Source organism: Convolutriloba macropyga, chromosome 14 (genome assembly GCF_964194025.1).
Source record: "Convolutriloba macropyga chromosome 14, txConMacr16.3, whole genome shotgun sequence".
NCBI classification, from domain to species: Eukaryota; Metazoa; Xenacoelomorpha; order Acoela; family Convolutidae; genus Convolutriloba; species Convolutriloba macropyga.
The window spans coordinates 40,538,977-40,563,227 of record NC_134481.1 but is presented as its reverse complement, the minus strand read 5'-3'; the positions used below and the strand labels follow the sequence as shown (position 1 = coordinate 40,563,227).

At 35.8% G+C, this 24,251-nt stretch overlaps 1 protein-coding gene across 2 annotated transcripts in view; it reads left to right on the top strand.

Annotated features, from left to right (window-relative positions):
• Positions 1-1,842: 1,842 nt before the first annotated feature.
• LOC142353348 (peroxisomal multifunctional enzyme type 2-like) overlaps positions 1,843-24,251 on the top strand; it is a 46,943-nt gene continuing 24,534 nt past the window's right edge. The window contains exons 1-7 of one of the 2 annotated variants that reach the window (XM_075405579.1): positions 1,843-2,080; positions 2,485-2,601; positions 4,699-4,758; positions 4,836-4,904; positions 17,644-17,916; positions 18,380-18,496; positions 20,762-20,827. In XM_075405579.1, the coding sequence (XP_075261694.1) occupies positions 1,957-2,080; positions 2,485-2,601; positions 4,699-4,758; positions 4,836-4,904; positions 17,644-17,916; positions 18,380-18,496; positions 20,762-20,827 (826 nt within the window). In that variant the 5' untranslated portion in view covers positions 1,843-1,956. Of the gene's footprint in view, positions 2,081-2,484; positions 2,602-4,698; positions 4,759-4,835; positions 4,905-5,212; positions 5,253-17,643; positions 17,917-18,379; positions 18,497-20,761; positions 20,828-24,251 lie in introns of those variants that run through there. The other variant, XM_075405580.1, reaches the window with a different exon arrangement.

Sequence of the window (24,251 nt, the reverse complement as noted above, 5' to 3'; positions counted from 1 at the left end):
ATTTCACCAGGAAAAGGCTAAAGTTGAGAAAAAGTTCAAAGATCAATATGCGTGGAAATTTTGACTTATTTACTTTCGACTTATTTTGCATCTAGCATTAGAATAGTGTTCGTAAAATACGTATGGCTTTTAATCACGAGTGAGATTTCAAAATTTTTGTTGCATTGTTGTCAAAATTCAATCTAAGTTCTTATTTTTTTGAGGTTTCCCTTTTTCAAAACTACGTTATTGATGAAAGAAATCGGGAACTTTCTTGACATGGTTCGAAACAGTTTTAAAGTAATCGAAACAAATTGAAAAATGCGGATATCTTCTGTGTCTTTGATGATCTGATAGGAAAACGCAAAGTTGTTCTGACTGAACATTGAAGTTGTAACTTGAAATGAAGACGGATACTCGAGACAAAATTTGCGTCTGACTTTTATTGCGCCCAATTCAAGCTTATCGGGATATGTTGAGAAGTTGTATATAAAGCAGTAAAATGATTCAATGAACTTTGAAAGTTTTTTTGCATAAAAATTGCAAATTTTGCTATTAATCCTTTACTCAGGATTTGCTTTGCTTATTTCTGAAAACTGCAGTCTGGCATCGGTTTTAGATTTTTGATTCTTTTATCAGAAGATTTCTTTTATTTTAGAAGATTCTGTCATGTCGCATCATTTTTTTTCTGTCACTGACTATGTTAGTATTTTCTGCGCCACTCCCAACCTCACACGAAAGATCATTGGAGGGGATCCGTTTTTGATATTTTTAAATAAAATCTCCAAAATATTAAATATGTACTACCTTTAATTGCTCTCCAACGAAGTTTGTAGCAATTATATTAGTCATTTTGGTATTTTTATGCGATTTTTCGCTTGGCGGAATTTTCGTCTCATCCATTTGAGCTTTGCTCCTCAGGATAAGCAGGTAGCGCCCAGCGGGCATTAAGTGCTCTTAGAGCTTTTCAGCTCATTAGTCTCAATGTATGCGATTCACAGAAACTGTTTTGGAGACATACTTATGGTGTGAAGGGAGGTTGACCAGCACACACCCCTCCAACACTCTCAAGGTAAACCCCACTCCCCTCTGCGCTCACCTCACACCCCTTCAATTAAGCTAAAGCCAGCTTTAAACCGTAGCTAGCTACTGACAAAAACAACCGCTCGTCGGTCGTTTAAGAGCAATTCGCTCCGACGTTAGTCGGTGATGCTACTCAAATTGTTTCGTATTGTTAATTGCTCGGTACAATTTACATAATTAGAAAATCTGTTGACTGAATGATACGCCTTGAAATTTTATCTCGAGTGGGGAAATGAAAAAATTTTTTTTGTTTCAAATAGTTTCTAAGGCCATGAGAAATAGACAATGACATTGAATAATCCTGGCAAAAACTTTCTATTGGTTGCATTTTAGCCTCTTGTCGTTAGCGGATCAAGATTATCTCCAAACTACGCCAACTAGGTTAAAAGCTTGCATGAAATCAAAACTTCATATTAAATTGTTCTAACAAACCCATAACTCAAAATTGTACGTTGTTTTACAGTCTGTATAACATCAATTTTAATTCAGCATAAAAAGAGTATATTTCTTCGGCAGTTGGAAAAGTGGACCAATTTTTGCTTTGAAATACGTCCAAGTGTCAGAAAATAATTGACAAATGAGTTATCAATATGTCGTATATCAATTAAACATTGTTTGCATCATTTAAACAGAACGCACACTAGTAAATTACAATAAATTAGTGGTAAAACATTCAAGGAAGCAGATTGGTAAGTTCTTATCAAGACAAACAAAATGCTGTGTTAACTGCTGCTTTGCGGTTTTAAATCATTCACGGATCCATTAAGTATCATCAAACTGAATTTTCAGATCTCATAGTGACTGTTACTTCACTAACTATTGGACCTGTACTTCACTTTCTTCGCTTCATAATTTGTAATAATTGTCAATTAATAACTTGGCGACAGCGACTTTATGTCCGCTTCCATGGCGACCAAGTATCTGTTTGGGAATCGGGTGGTGGTTGTGACTGGGTCTGGCAATGGACTGGGGAGGGAGTATGCACTTCTGTTCGCAAAGAGGGGTGCCAGAGTCGTAGGTACCGAATTGGAAATTTTCGGTTTTTTCAGTCTTGCCCGCTTCCCACTAATTTGATCAGCTTCCGAAGCACCTTCAACGCTAATATGTTCCTTTTGAAGTGTGGTATCTATTGTTACACAATCATTATTAAGATTTTCGACAGCTTCTAAATCGTTTGAAACGTTGAATTTAACGGTAAAAGTCTATTTTAGTGAAGTAAAACAGCCAGAAGTTGTTAATTGTAATTACGAAATCAGATGTTTCGGTTCAGTTGCAGAGCTTATTAGAAGTGTAACGTCCTAATGTTCTGAATCTGTATTTCTAATTGCGGCTATTTTAAAAGAAAATCTAGCAACTTATTGGCATTAACACTTCTTGTACATTTGAACGTCAGTTCTTTTTTGAACGGCAGTTTTTTTGTAGTAAATGACTACGGAGGAGACATTCTTGGTGGAAAAGGTGAGGATGAATCTTCGAATCCAGCTGACAAAGTTGTGAGTGAGATCAGAGCTGCTGGCGGAGAAGCTGTGCCCAATTACGGTTAGTTGATGGGAAAAAGAATTGGCTATTATGCATTACGTGGAACCGTTGCTGGCTTCTCTCTGGGAAAAATAAAATTGAATTTCCAGCAATCATCAATAACAGACATCATATAAATCGTATCATGCTCGCAATGTTTTAACAGTTCGTAACTGAGAGTGTCATTAGCAAACATATTACGTTCCTTCTGCAAACAGATGGACGTTGGGGAATCAATTTAAGAAATAGGATTGGTCCTAATCAAGTGCCTTGAGGAACCACACAGCTAAATAGGATTTTTTTTGCTCATATGCGGAATTTTGACATTGCTTTTCTGTTTAATTGCTCTTGAACGAAGTTCATAGCAATTATTGTAAACGTATGTGTCTTTTTATGCAAATTTTTTGCTGGACAATTTTGCGCTTTTCTTCTAGAACATTCTTTGACTTCTCAAGTGACTTTTTCACGCTTTCGTTCTTCATTTTTGAGTGATCTCTATTGCTCCGAAGTAAAGCTAATATAAAATCGGTTGCAGAATAGGAGTGTAAATTGATCTGTAGCGCAGTGGTTAGTGCTTGTGGCTGTGGAGCGGGAGGTCAGTGGTTCGAATCCCGGCGGGGTACAGGTTTTTTGCACCCATAAAGAAAAATTGATCTGGGCTACAGCCCTGGAATTAAATTGACTCGCCTGTCGTTCAAGAGCAATTCTTCCGACATTTGTCGGTTTTTTATTTTTTATCTGAGTTTTTTTTAGAAATGGTTTTCCGATTTCTCTCATAGTCCGTTCTAGGTCAAGTTCTTTGTTTAGTTAATGAAAATTCTTTGAATTGTAAGTCAGGATTTGTCCTGCTATGTTATTTCGTCGTCTCAATCGCTGTTTCTTGCGAACTGATTTCTTAGAATTGACTTCTTCAATCTGCTTTGCAGTTAAAATTTGTGTACGTGACATTTGTTCTGCTTTTAGATCAATTGCGTGACTTACTTCACTCAAAAATTGACTTCTGAAATCAATTAATGAGTTTTAAGTTTTATGAACTTTACTTGTTAAAGATCAATAGTGTGCATTCAATTAAAGCCAAACTTATGTGCCATAATTCTTGAGTATTAGAGTCTTGAGTTTTTGATTTCAAATATTAATTTTGAAAAGGCTCTATTAGGGTTTTTCCTAATAGAGCGTATGTGTCTCATAAAAATGACAGTCCGAATCCAACCCAAAAGGTCTAGTGGTCTATTAGAGGACTGGTGGTCAATCTGTCTATCTTGTTTCGTTAGTTGTTTCAATTCCATGCAAGGCTACAAGCGTCTCGCGGCTTTTTTCCGGTAATCTGCCGGCTATGTTAAATAACTTCAGATGCTTCTATAATTTCAAAATTTCGAAACTGCCCACTGAGGTTGTATTTGTCGAGCAAATATTTTTCAATGACTCTATCGAAAGCTTTTACTAAGAAACCACGACATGTGCGTTGGAATTAATTGTACTTCTTTTTGAATGAAATTGAATTTTTCTGTGTTGATACATTTTACATACACCCGAATCTTGAAGTTTTTGGAGGCGTAAAAGTCTATTTTTTTCACTGGGTTTCTGATCAAATATAGAGATTAAGTGAAACGCTATTAAAAACTGGACACTAATTTGTTCAAATTTGTCAATGACAACAAAATTTTTGTACGGGGTACGAGAGGAATCATTTACGATCGTTTCATTGGATCGTTTCATTTTAAGGTTTAAAGTGAAATCGTACCTGTTAAGGGATTCAATTTTTGGAGTGAATAATATATTCACAACCATTATGACTACTTGTAGTATATGGGGATGGAAGTCTATTGCCATGTTTATCTAATATTAACGCTATTTTACCTTTTGGTGATTTGAACTGAAACTTTTACGTCTAGTTTTGGCTGTGAAAAATGAAATTCAGAACTGGCGATAACTTGAATGTCATAGTGTTACATAGGATGCATGTTCAGAGGAACTGAAGAATAATAACAAAATTGATTAACTATATTAGTTAAAAGAATTAGCAGCTTACTTTATTTGTGCTCTGCTGACTATAAAAAGGAGGTTTTTTGATATCAACTATATATTGTGGCAACTAGTTATGTGTTCATTTGCTTTTAGACTCCGTCGAGAACGGTCACAAAATCGTGGAAACAGCTATCAAGAACTTCGGCAGAATCGGTTAGTTTTCCTCATGATTACGTAATAGATGCACTATAGATGATTACGTAATTATCTTCGGTTGGATAATGTTTCAGACGTGCTAGTGAACAATGCTGGAATTCTGCGGGACAAGTCTTTCCTCAAAATGACGGAGGAAGATTGGGGTGAGATTAATTGAATTTTTAAAATTTTTTTGGATGCATTTTTACGAAACAAGAAAACTAACACAATTTTTCATATCTAACACAATATCCATAATTTATATGGTCTGCCTATCGCCTACACACTAATAAAGTTATAGTAAATTTGCGTTAACGGATTTAAGGTAAACTCAAATTCTAGTGAAGTTTTATCTTAACTTTACCTTAATTTGAGTTTAGGTGAAAATTTACCTTAAAAGTAATAAATACATTTAGCCAAGTTATTCTGCAAATCGTGCAAACTTTGCTTTGATTTGACATTATTTGCTGAACAAATTTATAAACTGGTGAAGGAGTGGTTGCAGTTTAGAGGTTAGTTTAAGCTGCATTGTTTTGTGCTGCTGTTTAATTGTTGACACGAGCATCAAAAGATGGCCATGCTCTGAACAAGATCTTATCATGAATGGGAGAATAACGAGCAAATTTATTGGAGTTGTAAAATGGAAATGAAGAGGCAAGAATGGTAGAAATGCTTCATTAATTTTATACTCGTTGACAAAATTAAACGCACAAAATGTAATTTTTCATCGTAAACTGCCTGTTAGTAGACAATTTTAGTCAACATAACTTTGACCGTCTATTGATTTTTTAATATCAATCGACGTATAATCATCAGAAGTTATTAGATTTGTTTTTTTTTGGATAAACTGTAAAGCTTGCTTAGAGAGGAAATTAGATGCGGGCCAGTTTTCCATATTTTTAGTCTCACGTGAAATTGTTCTCAACTTGCTCATGTCGCTAAAATTTTAAGCAAGATTTTGAATTGTGAATTCAACTTTATGAGCAAGGTTAAGCGTTAAACAGATTTTAGTGGGACTAAAGATACAGCTGCCTAAGGCAAACTGACCAACTTCTTATCTGTGTTTCATCTGTAAGTAAGCCTGTCAGGAAGCCTTTCATGTAAAATGAAGGCCAATTGACATACATTATAAGTTCAGCAAAAACGTATGGTTTTTTGGCTTCGTTTGCGTAAAATTGCTTGTGAAATTTTGAGTTCTGAGTGTATTCGTTGTTGCCTTGTAGTTTTTTCTCCTGATCTCACTAACGAAATGTCCAAATATTAAAAAAGTTGTTTTTATCACTTATTTTTTGTTAAAATTTTATGGTTATGACTTACGGTTTTGGAAAATTTGTTTTAAAAAAAATGGTTTTTTGAGACTTGCAATTTCATTTCGTAGACCTTTTAACGTAGACTCTTTAGAAAGAGGGATTGCATTGTCTTTCGAAAGAGTTATAATGTGGTCTTCATTGCTGTTTTTTTGTTTAATAATGTTTTTTGACGTTGATACTACGATATTTCAATTTTTTCTGTTTGGATTTTTTCCAATTTTTTAAGATTTTCTTTTGCTGCATTGTCCAATTTTATCATTAATTGCAATTCAATAACCAGCTACATATCCCATCAAAGGTCCTAAAATAAGGCGAAATTGACTATGTTTAACACTTTAACCGAATAGCTTGTGATTTTATAAGATTCAAAACCGTTTCCTCGCAAAATTTAATTGATGTTTTTACCTGTAAATGTTCTTTTGTAGTCTTATTTAATTCTGGACAACCGCAGGTCTTTCTGGCTTCGTATGAAGTTGTAAATAAAGCTATTGATTAATTTCAGTTGATTGCGAATGCTTTTCTTGACTTTCAAATTAACTGTTTTCTGAAGAATACACGTTTTTTTAGCTTTGCCCTTTTTTTGTTTTTAATAGCCGCACAGCGATAGATGAGGCTATTATTGACCTTCTCTTGGTTTTTTTTTATATCGTCGACATGATTTTTGTTACGACCATATGACGTCACAGCCATTTTTTGTTCATTCGTTCATGCAATTTCAACTGAATTGCATGTGTGACGTCATTTTTCGCTCTTAGTGGAGCGAGTTTTTTTCATGCGCGGGATTAAATTTTTGGTCACACTTGACTTACCTCACTCTGAAAAATGACTTCCTCACTTTGAAATTGACTTTTATTTACTTTAACTCAAAGAGATAAGGTCAAATGGGTGTGTATCATTCTAAATGAAGGTTATTTGAGATCAGCTAATAGAGGCAGCAATAACTTATACAGATTTTTAATCAAAATATAACAGATCAGCCTTCAATGAAAAGACGAATTTTTTTGGTCTGTCTTTTTTACTGTTTTTTTTAGACTGCCGATCTACGAATCTATTGCGGCTATTTTCTGGCAATCTGCCAGCTATGTTTACTTTGTAGTTATTCTCAATGAAAACAGGTCCCTTATTTTTTGCGAAATGCACGTGAGTGGGTTTAGTTTGGTTTTTATCTGATGCTATCTTGACTTTTTGGCTAGGTTTTTTTTTTAAAAATAGATAGACATAGAGTTTTGGTCGAAAGTAATACTTGTTGTTTTTTATTTTAATTGTCTTGTCTCTTGTTCTCCTTAACGGCAGGTATTATCGGCCCTCTAATGTGTTTTTGTTTAATTTGTATAGTGGATTGAGCTTAAAGCGATGGATTCACTAATTGTTTTTGAATATATGAGTTTTGAAAGTTTTTTATCTCTTCCTCATTTGATGGACAAGAAAGTCAAAACGTCGGAACGTTATATGCGAGCGCACATTACCGAGTCTCCTTGTTTGAATCTTTAGTTTTGGTTTTTTTTTTGATTTTTCTCGGAGCCTTCAAATCACGCTGACTTTAAGTTGAAGTCGTTTTCAGAGCTTAATAAAATCCACTGTGAATAGTGAGTGCACAACTTATGATACTCTGAAATCCCCGGTGATACTCTCCAGGGATTATATAGCAATTTTGCTTTGTTTCCCTCTATAATGAGGATAGCTTTCCTAGGCGTTATGCTGATATTATCTGTGAACCTACACCGCAACTACTTGTTGTCTAAGAGTAATTAGTCCCGCAGTCAAATCTTCACCGAGCATTTGATATTGTGAATTTTCTTGTCTTACTAATTTCATAATGATTATTTGCGAAATAGGTGTCTGTGCGAACTACAAAGCTGCAGCAAATGTTATCGCGTGTCTTAGCCATGCACCAGCAGGATTCTGTTGAGTCTAATTTTTTTCTGGAGATGTATTTTTTGCACGGTTACTTATGTCACTTTTTGGTCACTTTTCAAGTTCCTTAAATCGTTAAAGGCTGTCTCAAGGTCTGTTCACAGCCAGTAAAGGCAGAAAAAGCGAAATCGTATGTTTTGTCTTTTTAATGCCAAATTCGATGTAGCGAGAAAACAATTTTCACTTACAATTTCTGTTCTCAGTTTTTTTTCCATTTTTTCTGTTTTTTTTTCTACGCAAGTGGCTTTGGAAGTTCTGGTTGTTCTGAATATTTTTGTTTTTGTCAATAAAAGTTTGATTTGTAATCGAACACTTGTCCTGCTATATTTTTGTTCCGACCCACTTGTGGGGGAGGAACTATATACTCAAATGGTTTTTTTTGTTTTTTCAATTTTGCTCGATTGATATATTCATCGTAGATTCGAGACTAGTATCATTAGAAAGCCCGTCCAGCGTGAACTATAGAATTATAAGATTTTTTTGATTTCCGTTTTTTTTTCAAGGAGTTATCGAGGTATAAAGTTTTGTGAATAGTAGACGGAAATCCGTTGTTTTTATTCACATTTTCCGTAAAATTTGGTAAACTTTGTTAAAATTTATAACACAGTTTATTGGCTTTAATTTTCAAGACCGCGAGGTTTGCCGATTGGTTTTATCAGAGTTTTTGGCTAGTATTTTTGCCAAATTCTTCGGGTTTCAAACATTTTTAAATCACAAATGGCTCCAAATACAATTTATATCCCACTTTGTTTAAATATGCCGGAAGTACACACCTAATAGCTTCAGTCACAATCTCTAGAAACTCCAGTAAGGCTAGGCGTACTTTCGTTTCCTACAGGAGTCTTCAGGAAATAAAATCTTGCCGGCTTTTTTGAAAAATTAACTCAATAATTATACAAATTGACTCATTTATTTTTGGTTTGTTGAAATTTGCTAATTGATCTCTTTTGGAAACATAAGGAAAAAGTAATTGTTTTTCTTGGACGTGCAACAAAATCAGCTAGGTTTGTTCTCTTATTGGATTTTTACAGTCAATAATTATTCAGATAATATTGGGGGCGCGGTCTTTTTCAAAAGTATTTTTTCATTTGATTTTTTTGATGTTAATTACTGAGAAAAATGATTTTAAATAAATACCCAGCTTTTGACAGATCCTTTTTATAACAAAATGAAGCCAAATGAATATGTTTTTTGTCTTCAGAGAAAAACACGCAGTCTTTATGGGTGTAACGATGTTTTGTAAACTTTGATTGATTTCTTTTGTTTTGTCTTCATTTGTCATTCTTTTTACAGCCTGATAACTTCGTCTTATGTTAAGAGCTATAGATGAAGCTGTAAAAGGCTTCCGCTGGTTATCTAATGTCTCTTATGGATTTGATTGTTTTGTTTGGGAGAATGTCGAAGTGAAGTTTTGAAGGTTGCCATTTTTTTCTGTCAACATTTAGCTTAGTCTCAATATATACAGGGCAAAATTTATTCTAAATACAAGCAAAAATACTCTCAATAGTGGTTATATATTTAACTATTGTTTTATTGGCTTTCTTACAACAAAGTTTCATATTTTTTTGTGATTTTTGCATATTTCCCTATATTTGAGATGGTTATTTGTTTCCTTTTCAAATTATCACATTAAAGACAGCTCCAATTGACATTGAAAGAATGCGCAAAAGAACTTTTGTAAAGATTTCATTAAATAGCTGTGGTGTTAACGGCCGCAAAGCCGCTCTCTCGCAAAATTTTGTTATTTTGATTTTGCCGCTATCAATCAAAAGCCTTGATAGCTTCTCTGGATGTTTAAATTAATTTATTTAATGATTTCAGTTTATAACTAACGGTTTTAATGATGTTCCCTCAATCTTCAAAGGAAATGTATTTTTTCTTCCTAATTTTTTCTCATTGTCAACAACAAGTTACTTGGTCTCATTATTGACAAGGCTCATCAGCTTTCAATTGCTCTGAACACTATTTTGGTGTAAGCTTTTGCTTTGACCGATCTCTATGGAGCTTAGAATTGTGTTCTCAGAATTTTGTGAATTTCGTCTTCTTACAAAAACCGTTTACAAAAAAGAGCCAGTTATCAATTGAGATCCAAGCAAAAAATTCGAATTCGTTTGTCATTTTATTGTCTTCAATCAGGGTCTTAAAGTTTTATTGAGTTCAAGACTGAAATTTCGATAAACTATTTGTTAAATTTTGACTTCTCTCCGTATTTGCTGATTTTTGTCTTAAGTTTCGGTCTCACTAATAACGAGCAAAGATGGCTTTCCGAACAGTTGCAAGTAAATTTGTTTTTGTTTGAAGCTTTGAGAGCAATTATGAGCTTTGTCAATTTTGTCTTATTTCTGTTATTTTTGTAGCTTTGTTTATGTAATGACAGGTTGCATCCCTTTTCTATTGAACCACGGTCCGGTTTTTTAATCGTTTTCAACGAGTGGTTTCTTTATATTTGGATTTTCTTGATTTTTGGATATCCACCCATTTTTTGAGTTTGTTTCCTTGGCACATTATTGCACTAATGGGGTGGCCCAATTGGCCTTGTAAAAATGTGCAATTGAAGATGTGGAATTTTTTCCGTGAATAGCTTATGAGTTTTTACAGGTGTTAGAAGTTCCGATAGTTCTTTAATGTTAAATTTAATGGGAATTTTTTTTTGTTTTTGTTGTCCTTTTGCAATCGTCTGGCATAGTATGGAAAATGACTGTTCTCAATTGCTTCCTTTGAGGTAAAATTTTTTAATGAGCTGATTTGATACGTATTGGTTTTAACTCTTCTATTGTTTTCAAAAATGGAAACGTATTTTTTTTTGATTTTTGCCCCCTTTTTGCTCTCATTATTGACAGATCTCATATCTTTTCCAATGAGATACAGGTTGTTTAGTTTAGTTATGGTTTTATGCTTCCTTTTTTGGTTTGAAGTGTTTCTTAAATATAGACATCAAGCTTTGTTCGTAATTAATGCTTGCTATTATTTGATTTTTTTTTCATTTTTTCAGTACTCTCATAAATTGCAAGTCTCATCGGCTCTCTTATCCATCATTGTTTTTTTTCGCTTAGTTGTTTGTTGAACGATATATAAATATTTGGAAAATTTTCTTTCCTTTCCTCATTTGGTAGACTTTAAAATCAAAACGTGGATCAGTGGGGTCGGAACACTATGTGCGAACGCACAGTACCGAGTCTCCTTGTTAAACTTTATCAATGAACATATACGCGTTAGCAAATATCACGTTTGAGTTCCTTTTTTCTGACTTTGATTGTTGGAGGTAATTGACTTCTAGGCTAAATTTTGTTCCTCACCTCATTCTGCTGCATCGGTGTCTTATAGTTCCTCATTAAAGTCATCTAAATTCATTGTTTTTGAAAGTTAATTTTGGAAGGGAATGCAAAAAAGTTGGTTAAGCATAAAGCCTATTGCCTAACTTTTATTCTATAGCTAATAATAGCCGCCTCAGCTTCTCAACAGGCTATCATAGCGCTCCCATTTTTTTGCTTCGGCGTACTAATTTTTTTCGCTTTACCTTAGTTCACAGCTTGTTCAGAATTTTGCTTGAAACCTTCTTGACTTCTCTGGTTTCACACTCTTCTCTCAGTCTGCTAAGTGTTTTAAGAAAGCAGTTGCTCAGCGATTAATGTTTGCTTTTATTTGATTTTTTCTCTTGTTCAGTACTCTCCTAAATCTCAAGTTGCATTGGCTCTCTAATCCACAATCATTTTTTCACTTAGTTTTTTGTTGAACGATATACAAATATTTTGAGAATTTTCTTTCCCTTCCTCATTCGGGAGACTTTTAAATCAAAACTTGGATGTGGGATCGGAACACTATGTGCGAACGCACACTGCAGAGTCTCCTTATTAAACTTTATGAATGAACATGTCCGCGTTAGCAAATTTCACATTTGAGTTCCCTTTTTTTGATTTTGAATGTTGGATGTTATTGACTTCCAGGTTAAATTTTGGTCTTCACCTCATTCTGCCTCATCGGTGTCTTATAGTTCCTCATTAAAGTTATCTAAATTTCTTGTTTTTGAAAGTAAAGTTTGGAAGCCAATGCAAAAAAATTTGTTAAAGCATAAATCCTATTGCCTAACTTGTATTCTATAACTAATAATAGCCGCCTCAGCTTCTCAACAGGCTATCATAGCGCTCCCCTTTTTTTGCTTCGGCGTACTATTTTTTTTCGCTTTACCTTCGTTCACAGCTTGTTCAGCATTTTGCTTGAAACCTTTTTGACTTCTCTGGTTTCACACTCTTCTCTCAGTCTGCTAAAAGTGTTTTTAGAAAGCAGTTGCTCAGCGATTAATGTTTGCTTTTATTTGATATTTTTCTCTTGTTCAGTACTCTCCTAAATCACAAGTCAGCGGCTCTCTAATCGACCAGCATTTTTTCACTTAGTTTTTTTGTTGAACGATAAATCAATATTTTGAAAATTTTCTTTCTCTTCCTCATTCGGTAGACTTTAAATCAAAACTTGGATGTGGGATCGGAACACTATGTGTGAACGCACATTACCGAGTCTCCTTTTTAAACTTTACCAATGAACATATACGCGTTACCAAATTTCACCTTTGAGTTATATTTTTCAGAATTTGAATATTGGATATTATTGATTTCTAGGTTAAAGTTGTTTCTTCACCTCATTCTGCTGCATCGGCGTCTTATAGTTCCTCATTAAAGTTATCTAAATTTATTGTTTTTGAAAGTAAAGTTTGGAAGGCAATGCAAAAAAATCGGTTAAAGCATAAAGCCTATTGCCTAAAATTTTTTTCTATAACTGATAATAGCCGCCTCAGCTTCCCAGCAGGCTATCATAGCGCTCCCATTTTTTTGCTTTGGTGTACTAATTTTTTTCGCTTTACCTTAGTTCGCAGCTTGTTCAACATTTTGCTTGAAACTTCTTTTACTTCTCTGGTTTCACACTCTTCTTTCAGTCTGCTAAAAGTGTTTTTAGAAAGCAGTTGCTCAGCGATTAATGTTTGCTTTTATTTGATATTTTTCTCTTGTTCAGTACTCTCCTAAATCACAAGTCATCGGCTCTCTAATCCACCAGCATTTTTTCACTTAGTTTTTTGTTGAACGATAAGTCAATATTTTGAAAATTTTCTTTCTCTTCCTCATTCGGTAGACTTTAAATCAAAACTTGGATGTGGGATCGGAACACTATGTGTGAACGCACATTACCGAGTCTCCTTGTTAAACTTTACCAATGAACATATACGCGTTACCAAATTTCACCTTTGAGTTATATTTTTCAGAATTTGAATGTTGGATATTATTGATTTCTAGGTTAAAGTTTGTTCTTCACCTCATTCTGCTGCATCGGCGTCTTATAGTTCCTCATTAAAGTTATCTAAATTTATTGTTTTTGAAAGTAGAGTTTGGAAGGCAATGCAAAAAAATCGGTTAAAGCATAAAGCCTTTTGCCTAAAATTTTATTCTATAACTGATAATAGCCGCCTCAGCTTCCCAGCAGGCTATCTTAGCGCTCCCATTTTTTTGCTTTAGTGTACTAATTTTTTTCGCTTTACCTTAGTTCACAGCTTGTTCAACATTTTGCTTGAAACTTTTTTACTTCTCTGGTTTCACACTCTTCTTTCAGTCTGCTAAATGTGTTTTCAGACAGCAGTTGCTCAGCGATTTATGTTTGCTTTTATTTGATGTTTTTCTCTTGTTCAGTACTCTCCTAAATCACAAGTCTCATGGGCTCTCTAATCCACTTTCGTTTTTTGACTTAGTTTTTCGTTGAACGATATATAAATATTTTGAAAATTTTCTTTCCCTTCCTCATGCGGTAGACTTTAAACCAAACTTGGAGTTGGGATCGTGACACTATGTGCAAACGCACATTACCGACTCTCCTTGTTAAACTTTATCAATGAACATATACGCGTTACCAAATTTCACGTTTGAGTTATAATTGGATATTATTGATTTCTAGGTTAAAGTTTGTTCTTCACCTCATTCTGCTGCATCGGCGTCTTATAGTTCCTCATTAAAGTTATCTAAATTTTTTGTTTTTGAAAGTAAAGTTTGGAAGGCAATGCAAAAAAATCGGTTAAAGCATAAAGCCTATTGCCTAAAATTTTTTTCTATAACTGATAATAGCCGCCTCAGCTTCCCAGCAGGCTATCATAGCGCTCCCATTTTTTTGCTTTGGTGTACTAATTTTTTTCGCTTTACCTTAGTTCGCAGCTTGTTCAACATTTTGCTTGAAACTTCTTTTACTTCTCTGGTTTCACACTCTTCTTTCAGTCTGCTAAAAGTGTTTTTAGAAAGCAGTTGCTCAGCGATTAATGTTTGCTTTTATTTGATATTTTTCTCTTGTTCAGTACTCTCCTAAATCACAAGTCATCGGCTCTCTAATCCACCAGCATTTTTTCACTTAGTTTTTTGTTGAACGATAAATCAATATTTTGAAAATTTTCTTTCTCTTCCTCATTCGGTAGACTTTAAATCAAAACTTGGATGTGGGATCGGAACACTATGTGTGAACGCACATTACCGAGTCTCCTTGTTAAACTTTACCAATGAACATATACGCGTTACCAAATTTCACCTTTGAGTTATATTTTTCAGAATTTGAATGTTGGATATTATTGATTTCTAGGTTAAAGTTTGTTCTTCACCTCATTCTGCTGCATCGGCGTCTTATAGTTCCTCATTAAAGTTATCTAAATTTATTGTTTTTGAAAGTAGAGTTTGGAAGGCAATGCAAAAAAATCGGTTAAAGCATAAAGCCTTTTGCCTAAAATTTCATTCTATAACTGATAATAGCCGCCTCAGCTTCCCAGCAGGCTATCTTAGCGCTCCCATTTTTTTGCTTTAGTGTACTAATTTTTTTCGCTTTACCTTAGTTCACAGCTTGTTCAACATTTTGCTTGAAACTTTTTTACTTCTCTGGTTTCACACTCTTCTTTCAGTCTGCTAAATGTGTTTTCAGACAGCAGTTGCTCAGCGATTAATGTTTGCTTTTATTTGATGTTTTTCTCTTGTTCAGTACTCTCCTAAATCACAAGTCTCATGGGCTCTCTAATCCACTTTCGTTTTTTGACTTAGTTTTTCGTTGAACGATATATAAATATTTTGAAAATTTTCATTCCCTTCCTCATGCGGTAGACTTTAAACCAAACTTGGAGTTGGGATCGTGACACTATGTGCAAACGCACATTACCGACTCTCCTTGTTAAACTTTATCAATGAACATATACGCGTTACCAAATTTCACGTTTGAGTTATAATTTTCTGACTTTGAATATTGGATATTATTGATTTCTAGGTTAAAGTTTGTTCTTCACCTCATTCTGCTGCATCGGCGTCTTATAGTTCCTCATTAAAGTTATCTAAATTTATTGTTTTTGAAAGAAAAGTTTGGAAGGGAATGCAAAAAAATCGTTTAAAGCATAAAGCCTATTGCCTAACATTTTATTCTATAACTGATAATAGCCGCCTCAGCTTCCCAGCAGGCTATCATAGCGCTCCCATTTTGTTGTTTTTGGCGTACTAATTTTTTTTCGCTTTACCTTAGTTCACAGCTTGTTCAACATTTTGCTCGAAACTTTTTTTACTTCTCTGGTTTCACACTCTTCTCTCAGTCTGCTAAATGTGTTTTTAGACAGCAGTTGCTCAGCGATTAATGTTTGCTTATATTTGATATTTTTCTCTTGTTCAGTACTCTCGTAAATCACAAGTCTCATGAGCTCTCTAATCCACCTTCGTTTTTTGACTTAGTTTTTCGTTGAACGATATATAAATATTTTGAAAATTTTCTTTCCCTTCCTCATGCGGTAGACTTTAAACCAAACTTGGAGTTGGGATCGTAACATTATATGCGAACAAACTTTACCGAGTCTCCTTGTTAAACTTTATCAATGAAGATATACGCGTTACCAAATTTCACGTTTGAGTTATAATTTTCTGACTTTGAATGTTGGATGCTATTGATTTCCAGGTTAAATTTTTTTACTCACCTCATTCTGCTGCGTCGGCGTCTTATGGTTCCTCATTGAAGTCATCTTAGTTTATTGTTTTTGAAAGTGGTGTGGAAGGGAATGCAAGAAAATCGGTTAAAGCATACAGCCTATTGCCTAACATTTTATTCTATAACTTATAATAGCCGCCTCATCTTCTCAGCAGGCTATCATCGCGCTCACATTTTATTGCTTTGGCGTATAATTTTTTTTTTCGCTTTAATTTAGTTCACAGCTTGTTCAGCATTTTGCCTGAGACGTTATTGACTTCTGTAGGCTGGTTTCACACTCTTCTCTGTCTTCTTAAAGTGTTTCCAGACAGCAGTTGTTCAGCGATTAATGATTGTTTTATTTGATGTTTTCTCTTGTCCAGTACTCTTATAAATCGCAAGTATCATCGGCTCTTTTATCCACCTTTTCTTTTCACTCAGTTGTTTGTTGAACGATATAAGTATATGGAAAGTGTGCGATCCCTTCTCTTATCGGTTGACTTTTAAATCAAATCGTGGATGAGTGGTGTCGGAACACTATGTGCAAACGCTCATGAATGAATGTTGGATTTTGAAAGTTGGATGTTATTGAATTCTAGGTTAAATTTCGGTCTTCACCTCATTCTGCAGAATCGGTGTCCTTTAGTTGCTCTTTAAAGCGATCTAAATTTATTCATTTTGAAAGTAAAGTTAGGAAACGAAACAAAAAAAATGGGTTAAAGCTTAAAGTCCATCTTAAATTGTTTTTGCTTTATGTTAGTTCACACCTTGTTCAACATTTTGCCTGATATCTTTTTGACTTCTTTTTGTTAGTTCTCACCTTGTTCAACATTTTGCCTGATATCGTTTTGACTTCTTTGGTTTCACACTCTTCTCTCAGGTTAATTTTTGGTCTTCACCTCATTCTGCTGCATCGGTGTCTTATAGTTGCTCATTAAAGCGATCTAAATTTATTGATTTTGAAAGTAAAGTTTGGAAACGAAAAAAAAAATGGGTTAAAGCTTAAAGTCCATCTTAAATTGTTTTTGCTTTATGTTAGTTCACACCTTGTTCAACATTTTGCCTGATATCTTTTTGACTTCTTTGGTTTCACACTTCTCTCAGTCTGCTAAAAGTGTTTTTAGACAGCAGTTGCTCAGCGAAGCAAGTTCAAAATGAACAGAGTCGGTATCAAAAAGCGAAATCAAAAATAGAAACGGGATGAAACCTCAAAGCCCAATTTTAGAAGCCCATTACCCGTTTGTTATTACTATTTCTAATGCCTATTCGTATTTATACTATCAGCTGTGTCTTCTCACTACGAAACAAGAGTATCTTAAGCTCCAAAATGACATCAAAAATTTTCGCATTTTAAAATTGTTTGTGTGCAAAACTCATTTTTTTCATTGGTTTTTTTCTCTTCTTTCAATCCCAATCTTGGTTATGGGAAAAAACGGCGGCTGTTTTTCAGCAATCTGCCGTTTATTAGTACTAGTCCCTTAATCGTTCCAGTTGGAAGAAGAATAAGACATAACTTGGAAGTGGAATCATTTTTAAATAGTTTTTTTGGTTTCTTATTGAAAAAGAAAACAATAATTTGAATGCGAGGTTCATTGGGAAATTCAGTTTAATAAACCGACAATTTTTTGCTTTTGTTCAGTTTTTATCGAAGCAATCGATGTCCAGGCATCTGGATTGGGTAATAAATATCAATCAATGTTTAATTTGTTCCACTCTTCCTTTTTAGACATGATTTTTCGCGTGCATGTACGAGGGTCATACATTACCACAAAAGCTGCATGGCCCTACTTTCGACAACAGAAGTATGGTCGAATTATCATGACGTCATCAACATCGGGACTCTACGGCTCATTCGGCCAAGCGAACTATTCGGCTGCAAAGATGGCGTTGGTTGGACTCAGTAGCACCCTGGCGAAAGAGGGCGCAAAGTATAATATCCACTGTAATGCGGTTGCGCCAGTCGCCGGATCAAGACTGACTCAAACAGTTATGCCTCAAGGTTTATTTTAGTTCATCTTTTAAGTTAAGAAGCCAAAAATGACGTAATTATCTGATCTGATGAAGCTGCGCGGAGATTATTCTGTTATTGCCGTACTCGAGTACGCTACCCCCCCCCCGCGATTCCATTACTGTAGATCATTGTGTTAATATATTAAGTGCACTTGGGGGTGCAAGCATTATGCACCTACTAAGCGCGGGGGGGGGGAATTGCTAGCCACTTAAGGACATTGTGTATAGTTTGTTTCTCGGTTGAAGTGTAAGAGCAAGGGGGTTAACGGTAATAATAATTATGGGGGAAATGAGGCTAGGAGCCAACAAAGTAAGCCCGAACAAGTTAATTGAGAAGTGTTTGAATTAATGATCAACTAATGGACTTAAATCAAACCACGATCAGCTTTTGATCTATAACTCGTTTTGTTATGAATAATTTGAAAGTTTTCATCTTGGGAAATCTATTTTAGAACTGATTGATGCTTTGAAGCCGAGTTATGTAGCTCCGGTGGTCGCTTACTTGTGCCATGAGTCGTGTGAAGAGAACGGGGCTATTGTGGAGACCGCAGCTGGCTGGGCTGCCAAAAGTGAGTTTCCAACTGATTCTGTTTGAATTATCGGATTTTTTCCGGTTGTGCCCCCTCCCCCCAGTACTTTAGGCATCCCCAGTTGCAGGTCACCTACATTACATAGTAAGTCATTATGTAAAAATATGCCACGTAGGTTTAGGGGTCAAATTAATAAGCACCCACTAAGCTTGGGGGGGGGCACAAACAGAAATGATTCAAATTTTCATGGCAGTTTTTCAACTAAGTCGTTCTTTTAGGTTTTGTGTGGAGCATGTTGTTCTTTTTAATAGCCACCCTCATCTTCTCAGCCGGCTATTATAGCGCTCCTATTTTTTTTACAATTCAAAGAGTTTGAATTGTATTAAGGCGCTGTCTTTTTTTTACAATTCAAAGAATTTTTACAATTCAAAGAATTTGAATTGTATTGGGGCGCTGTCTTTTTTTTAAGATCTGTTCACACATTTTCATGATTTCTGAAGTCAAATTGGAGTAGTGATTTTGATCACGCGTCGTGAAATTTTTTTGCTCTAATTTTAAAGTAGAGTGAGAAAACGGTGTTTGAACAAAATTTCGCTTTCTCGCTAGTGGTTTTTTTGTTCACATGCGGCAATTTCACTTTGATTTTTACTGTTTTTTTCGATTTTTTTGGATCGGATTTTTTCTAAATGGTTTTCCCAATCCATTCATAGTCCGTTTAATGTCTAGTTTTCTGTTTAGTCAATGAAAATTCTTTGAATTGTACGTCAGGACTTGTCCTGCTATGTTTTTTTTTTACTTCGTCGAATAAAAAAAATGTTTCGCTTTACCTCATTTTGCCGCTTTTTCAACATTTTGCGTGATATCTTTTTGACTTCTCTAAGCTAGTTTCGCTCTTCTCTCATTCTGCTAAAAGGGATTTTGAACATCAGTTGCTCAGCAAAGCAATTCAAAATGAACAGAGTCAGTATAAAAAATTGAAGTCAGAATTAGAAACGGGATGAACCCATAAAGTCCAATTTTAGATGCCCGCTATTTGAACGTCGTTCCTATAAGTCTTAGTTACCATCTCTAATGCCTATTGGTATTGATAGTAGCCCCTGAAGCCTCTCTCTAAGAAACAGAAGTTCGTTATGTTCAACTACGAAATGGCATCAAAATAAATCGGACTTAAAAAATGTTTTTGTACAAAAATATTTTTTTAATAGCCGCCCTCATCTTCTCTGCCGGCTATTATAGCCCTCCTATTTTTTTACAATTCAAAGAATTTGAATTGTATTGGGGCGCTGTCTTTTTTTTAAGATCTGTTCACACATTTGCATGCTTTTTGAAGTCAAATTGGAGTAGTGATTTTGGTCACGCCGAAACAGGAAGTGGAGCGAAAAAGCGAGTGGTTTTGCGGCGTGAAATTTTTGCGCTCTAATTTTAAAGTAGAGTGAGAAAACAGTGTTTGGACAGAAATTCGCTTGCTCGCTAGTGGTTTTTTGTTCACATGCGGCAATTTCACTTTGATTTTTACTGTTTTTTCGATTTTTTGGATAGGATTTTTTTCTAAATGGTTTTTCCAGTCCATTCATAGTCCGTTCTAGGTATAGTTTTCTGTTTAGTCAATGAAAATTCTTGGAATTGTACGTCAGGACTTGTCCTGCTATGTTTTTTTACTTCGTCGAACTTTTTTTCGCTTTACCATTTTGCCGCTTTTTCGACATTTTGCGTGAAATCTTTTTGACTTCTCTCTTCTCTCATTCTGCTTAAAGTGAATTTGAACATCAGTTGCTCAGCAAAGCAATTCAAAATGAACAGAGTCAGTTTTAAAAATTGAAGTCAGAAATAGAAACGGGATAAACCCATAAAGCCCAATTTTAGATGCCCGCTAATTGAACGTCGTTCCTATAAGTCTTAGTTACCATCTCTAATACTTATTGGTATTGATAGTAGCCCCTGTAGCCTCTTTCTAAGGAACAGAAGTATGATCAACTGCGAAATGCCATCAAAATAAATCTGACTTAAAAAATGTTTTTGTACAAAATTTTTTTTTTCAATATCTTCTATTCTTTCAATCCCAATCATGCTTATTGGAATCAACGGCGGCTATTTTCCGGCAATCTGCCGGGTATGTTTTCAATATCTTCTTTTTTTGAGGCATTGAAAACTTAGATTGTAGCCTTTTGTTGATTAAAGTCAACTTTGCCGGAAAACATTTTGTAAAATTTCATCTTGCAGCAGCAATAAATTTGGAAAAGGTTTTGCATTATTGTAGATATGATGTTCATAGGTAATGTCATACCTTTATTGTGACTATTTTAGCTCAACTGTTCAGATCACAAGGACTAATGATGGAAACAGACAAGTCACAAATCTCTGTCGAGTCAGGTCAGTTCATTTAACTCATCCACTGCGACTATGCATATCCATATTAAGTAATGTTTAAGTGACTCTGCTTGAAGTCACTGAGAGCTTCTGGCGTTTATCGAGAGCCGCGAAACAAATCGAGACATTATGTCGCAGAATTTCGAAGTGACTTCTGCAGAGTCACGTAACCATGCTTAAAACACGAAACGCGCACGTTTTAAATGACGAAAGTCAACGGAAGTCTGGCTAAGTAGCAACTTCTGGCATTTTGACTTCTGGCACTGCATACTTCCGGCTTTTTAAAATGTGCACGTGAGTGTTTTAATCATTCATCACTAGTCATGGATCCTCGAAAATCGTTTCCCATGACTTGGAAAATCTTTGGCTCTGAAGCCTTGCATGTTTTCGGGCATCGGTAAAGAATTTGCCCGTCGTTGTTTAAAAGCCTCAATGTCAGAACTGGAAATGAGTTACATACCTTGGTGTTTGAGAAAGTGTAAGGCCGTGCACGTAGCACAATTGACACCGTCATTAAAAGCGAACCAGATGAGCTCATTGCAACATATTGTCAACGCTGCTTTATCCTCTCTTGTTTAATTGCTCTCAAACGAAGTTTGTAGCAATTATATTAGTCCTGTGGTCTTGAGTTTTCGTCTTCAAAAACGGGTGTTACGCGGGTACCTAACGCTCGGAGGGCGTTAAGTAATGGTTAAGTGACTCTGCCTTAAGTCACTGAGATCTTCTGGCGTTTATCGAGAACCGTGAAGCGGTTAGAGATATTATGTCAGAATTTCGAAGTGACTTCTGCAGAGTCTCTTAACCATGCTTAAAACACGAAACGCGCACGCTTCAAAATGACGAAAGTCAACGGAATTCAAATTCTGGCTAAGAAGCAACTTCTGGCATTTAAACTTCTGGCACTGCAGACTTTCGGCATTTTAAAATGTGCATGTGAGTGTTTTAAGTTCTCTCAGAGCCTTTCATCTTACTAGATCCTAAGTATGCAATTCACCGAAAGTTTTTGAGACAATATTTATGGTTTTAAGGGTGGTTTTTATTCTTAGGGTTTGATCCCCCTTTCAACGTTTTCAAACACTTACTTCAGCCCCTGCCCTCACTTCACCACTTACCTAACATCAGCCCCTGCCATCAACCCCCACCCCCTGCACATAGTAGCACCTGTAACCCAGCGCTCTCGACCCTACCCCGTGCCTCCCAACGTCGTGCTCACTGCAGTCTCCTTCAATTAAACTAAAGCTACCCTCTCTAAACCGTAGCTAGCTAATAAGGAAGCCAACCGCTCGCCAGCCGTTTGAGTACAATTCGCCCGTCTCTACTTTGCTGTTTTTAACTATCAGCGAAGTAATAGCATAGACTATAATTGATGTCGTCTTATTAGGACTCGATGAGGAATTTTGGTATTTTGTCTTGACCTTTTGACTTTGTTTTTAAACATTGATTTTTATTTTACAATTGGCTTCTTTTTTCGAACACTGGACTTTAACAGTAGTTTAGATACTAATACATAGTAATTAGGAGCTGGTTGTAGTTTTCAAGGACGAAAGGTCATTTTGAGCAGTTCTCTTTCTATAAATATCCCTCCTCTATCCAAACAACAGACACTTCACCTTCCCATCTCTCCCCCCAAAATTACCCCCTACCCACCTCTACCCTCAACTCCCCCAGTCTCCCACCTAAAAAATCGCCTCTAATCTCTCTCTTTCTCACCCAGCCCCAAATCGCCTTCAATCTCTCCCTCCCCACCTCACCTCTCCCCCACATCACATGGTCCCCCCCAACTTCTTCCATCAACTCCCCCACCTCTACTACCCCTCCCACCCAGTTACCCCCTACCGAAAAACCTAGCTACCAGACTCCCTGAACTAAAAATTGAGGTATTGCTTAATAAAACAACTTATTTTTTTAGGCAGTTTATTTTGATGTTTCAAATTTAGTGGAGGTAGCTTTATAGATTATTTTTGCACGGCCCTTCGAGCCGTTGACATTCCGATTTTAGTGTGTTCCTAAAGAGTTTTAAAATCAATTGGAGTGGTTATTTTGATCGTGCCACGCGCTACTCAATTTGCACATTAGCGAGAACGTCTTTGAGTTTTTGATTTTGAATAATAATTTTGAAAAGCCCTATTAGGGCTTTCTCCTTATAGAGCTTATGTGTCTCATACAAATGACAGTCCAAATCTAAACCAAAAAGTCTACTGGTCAATTAAAGGACTGGTGGTTATAACCACAAGCATCTATTGCTGCTGTTTTACGGAAATATGCCGGCTATGTTTTTGTTGGCGTACATGGGGTTATTCCCTCCTCTCAAGCTCAAGCTACTTTAATAATCAAAGCTAGCTACAATTGAGAATCAATTTGCCCGACCAATGCACTAGTCTGCTATGTTACCAGTTTTATTGAAAGCCGCCGTCAGCCTCTCAACGGCTTTTTTGGGCGATTTTCCTTTTTACGACTCGAAGAGGAGTATTGGTTTTCCTAAGGTTTTTTAACCGGAAGTACTATTCGTTCAGACGGCGTTCAGACACCTACGTCCTCAAATCCTCCAGGCTCCCACCAGAAAATCGCCCTTAATTTCCCTTTTCTCGCCCCGCCCCAAATCGCCTTTAATCTCTCCCTCCCCACCTCACCTCTCCCCAACATCTCTTGGTCCCCCCAACTGCTTCCATCAACTCCCCCACCTCTACTACTCTACTACCCCTCCCACCCAGTTACCCCACCCGACATACCTAGCTACCAGACCCCCTGAACTTAAAATTGAGGTATTACTGAAAAAAACTTAATTTAAGCAGTTTTATTTTTTGATATTTCAAATTTAGGGGAGGTTGCTATAATGACCATTTTTGCTCGGCTCTTCGATGCTTGGTGTTCTAGTGGCTTTTTTGCATTTTAGTTTCTATAAAGATTTTTATAGTCAATTGGAGTGGTGATTTTGATCGCGCCACGAGACGAATTGGATCCGAAGATAGTGCTTTTGCGACGGACTCTTTACTCAATTTGCACAGTAGCGAGAACGTTTTTGAAAGTCTTTTCGTGTTAAGTCGATTTTCTAGTTGGATAAATCTTACCAATACATACATGATATTGATTAGCAGCCGCGTCAGCAATTCCAAGCGGCCATTTTTGCGCTCCTAATTTTTTACTTCGTCTAACAGATTTTTGTTTCGTGTTACCCTGCGTCCCGCGTTTTTGTTTTTTTTTAGGTCAATTGCGTGACTTACCACACTCAATAAATTGACTTTTGAACTCAATAGTGTGCATCTAAGTAGTGCCAAATATATATGCCCTAATTCTCGATTATTAGAGTCTGTGAGTTTTTGATTTCGAATATTAATTTTGAAAAGCCCTATTAGGGCTTTCTCCTTACAGAGCTTCTGTGTCTCATAAAAATGACAGTCCAAATCTAACCCAAAAGGTCTAGTGGTCT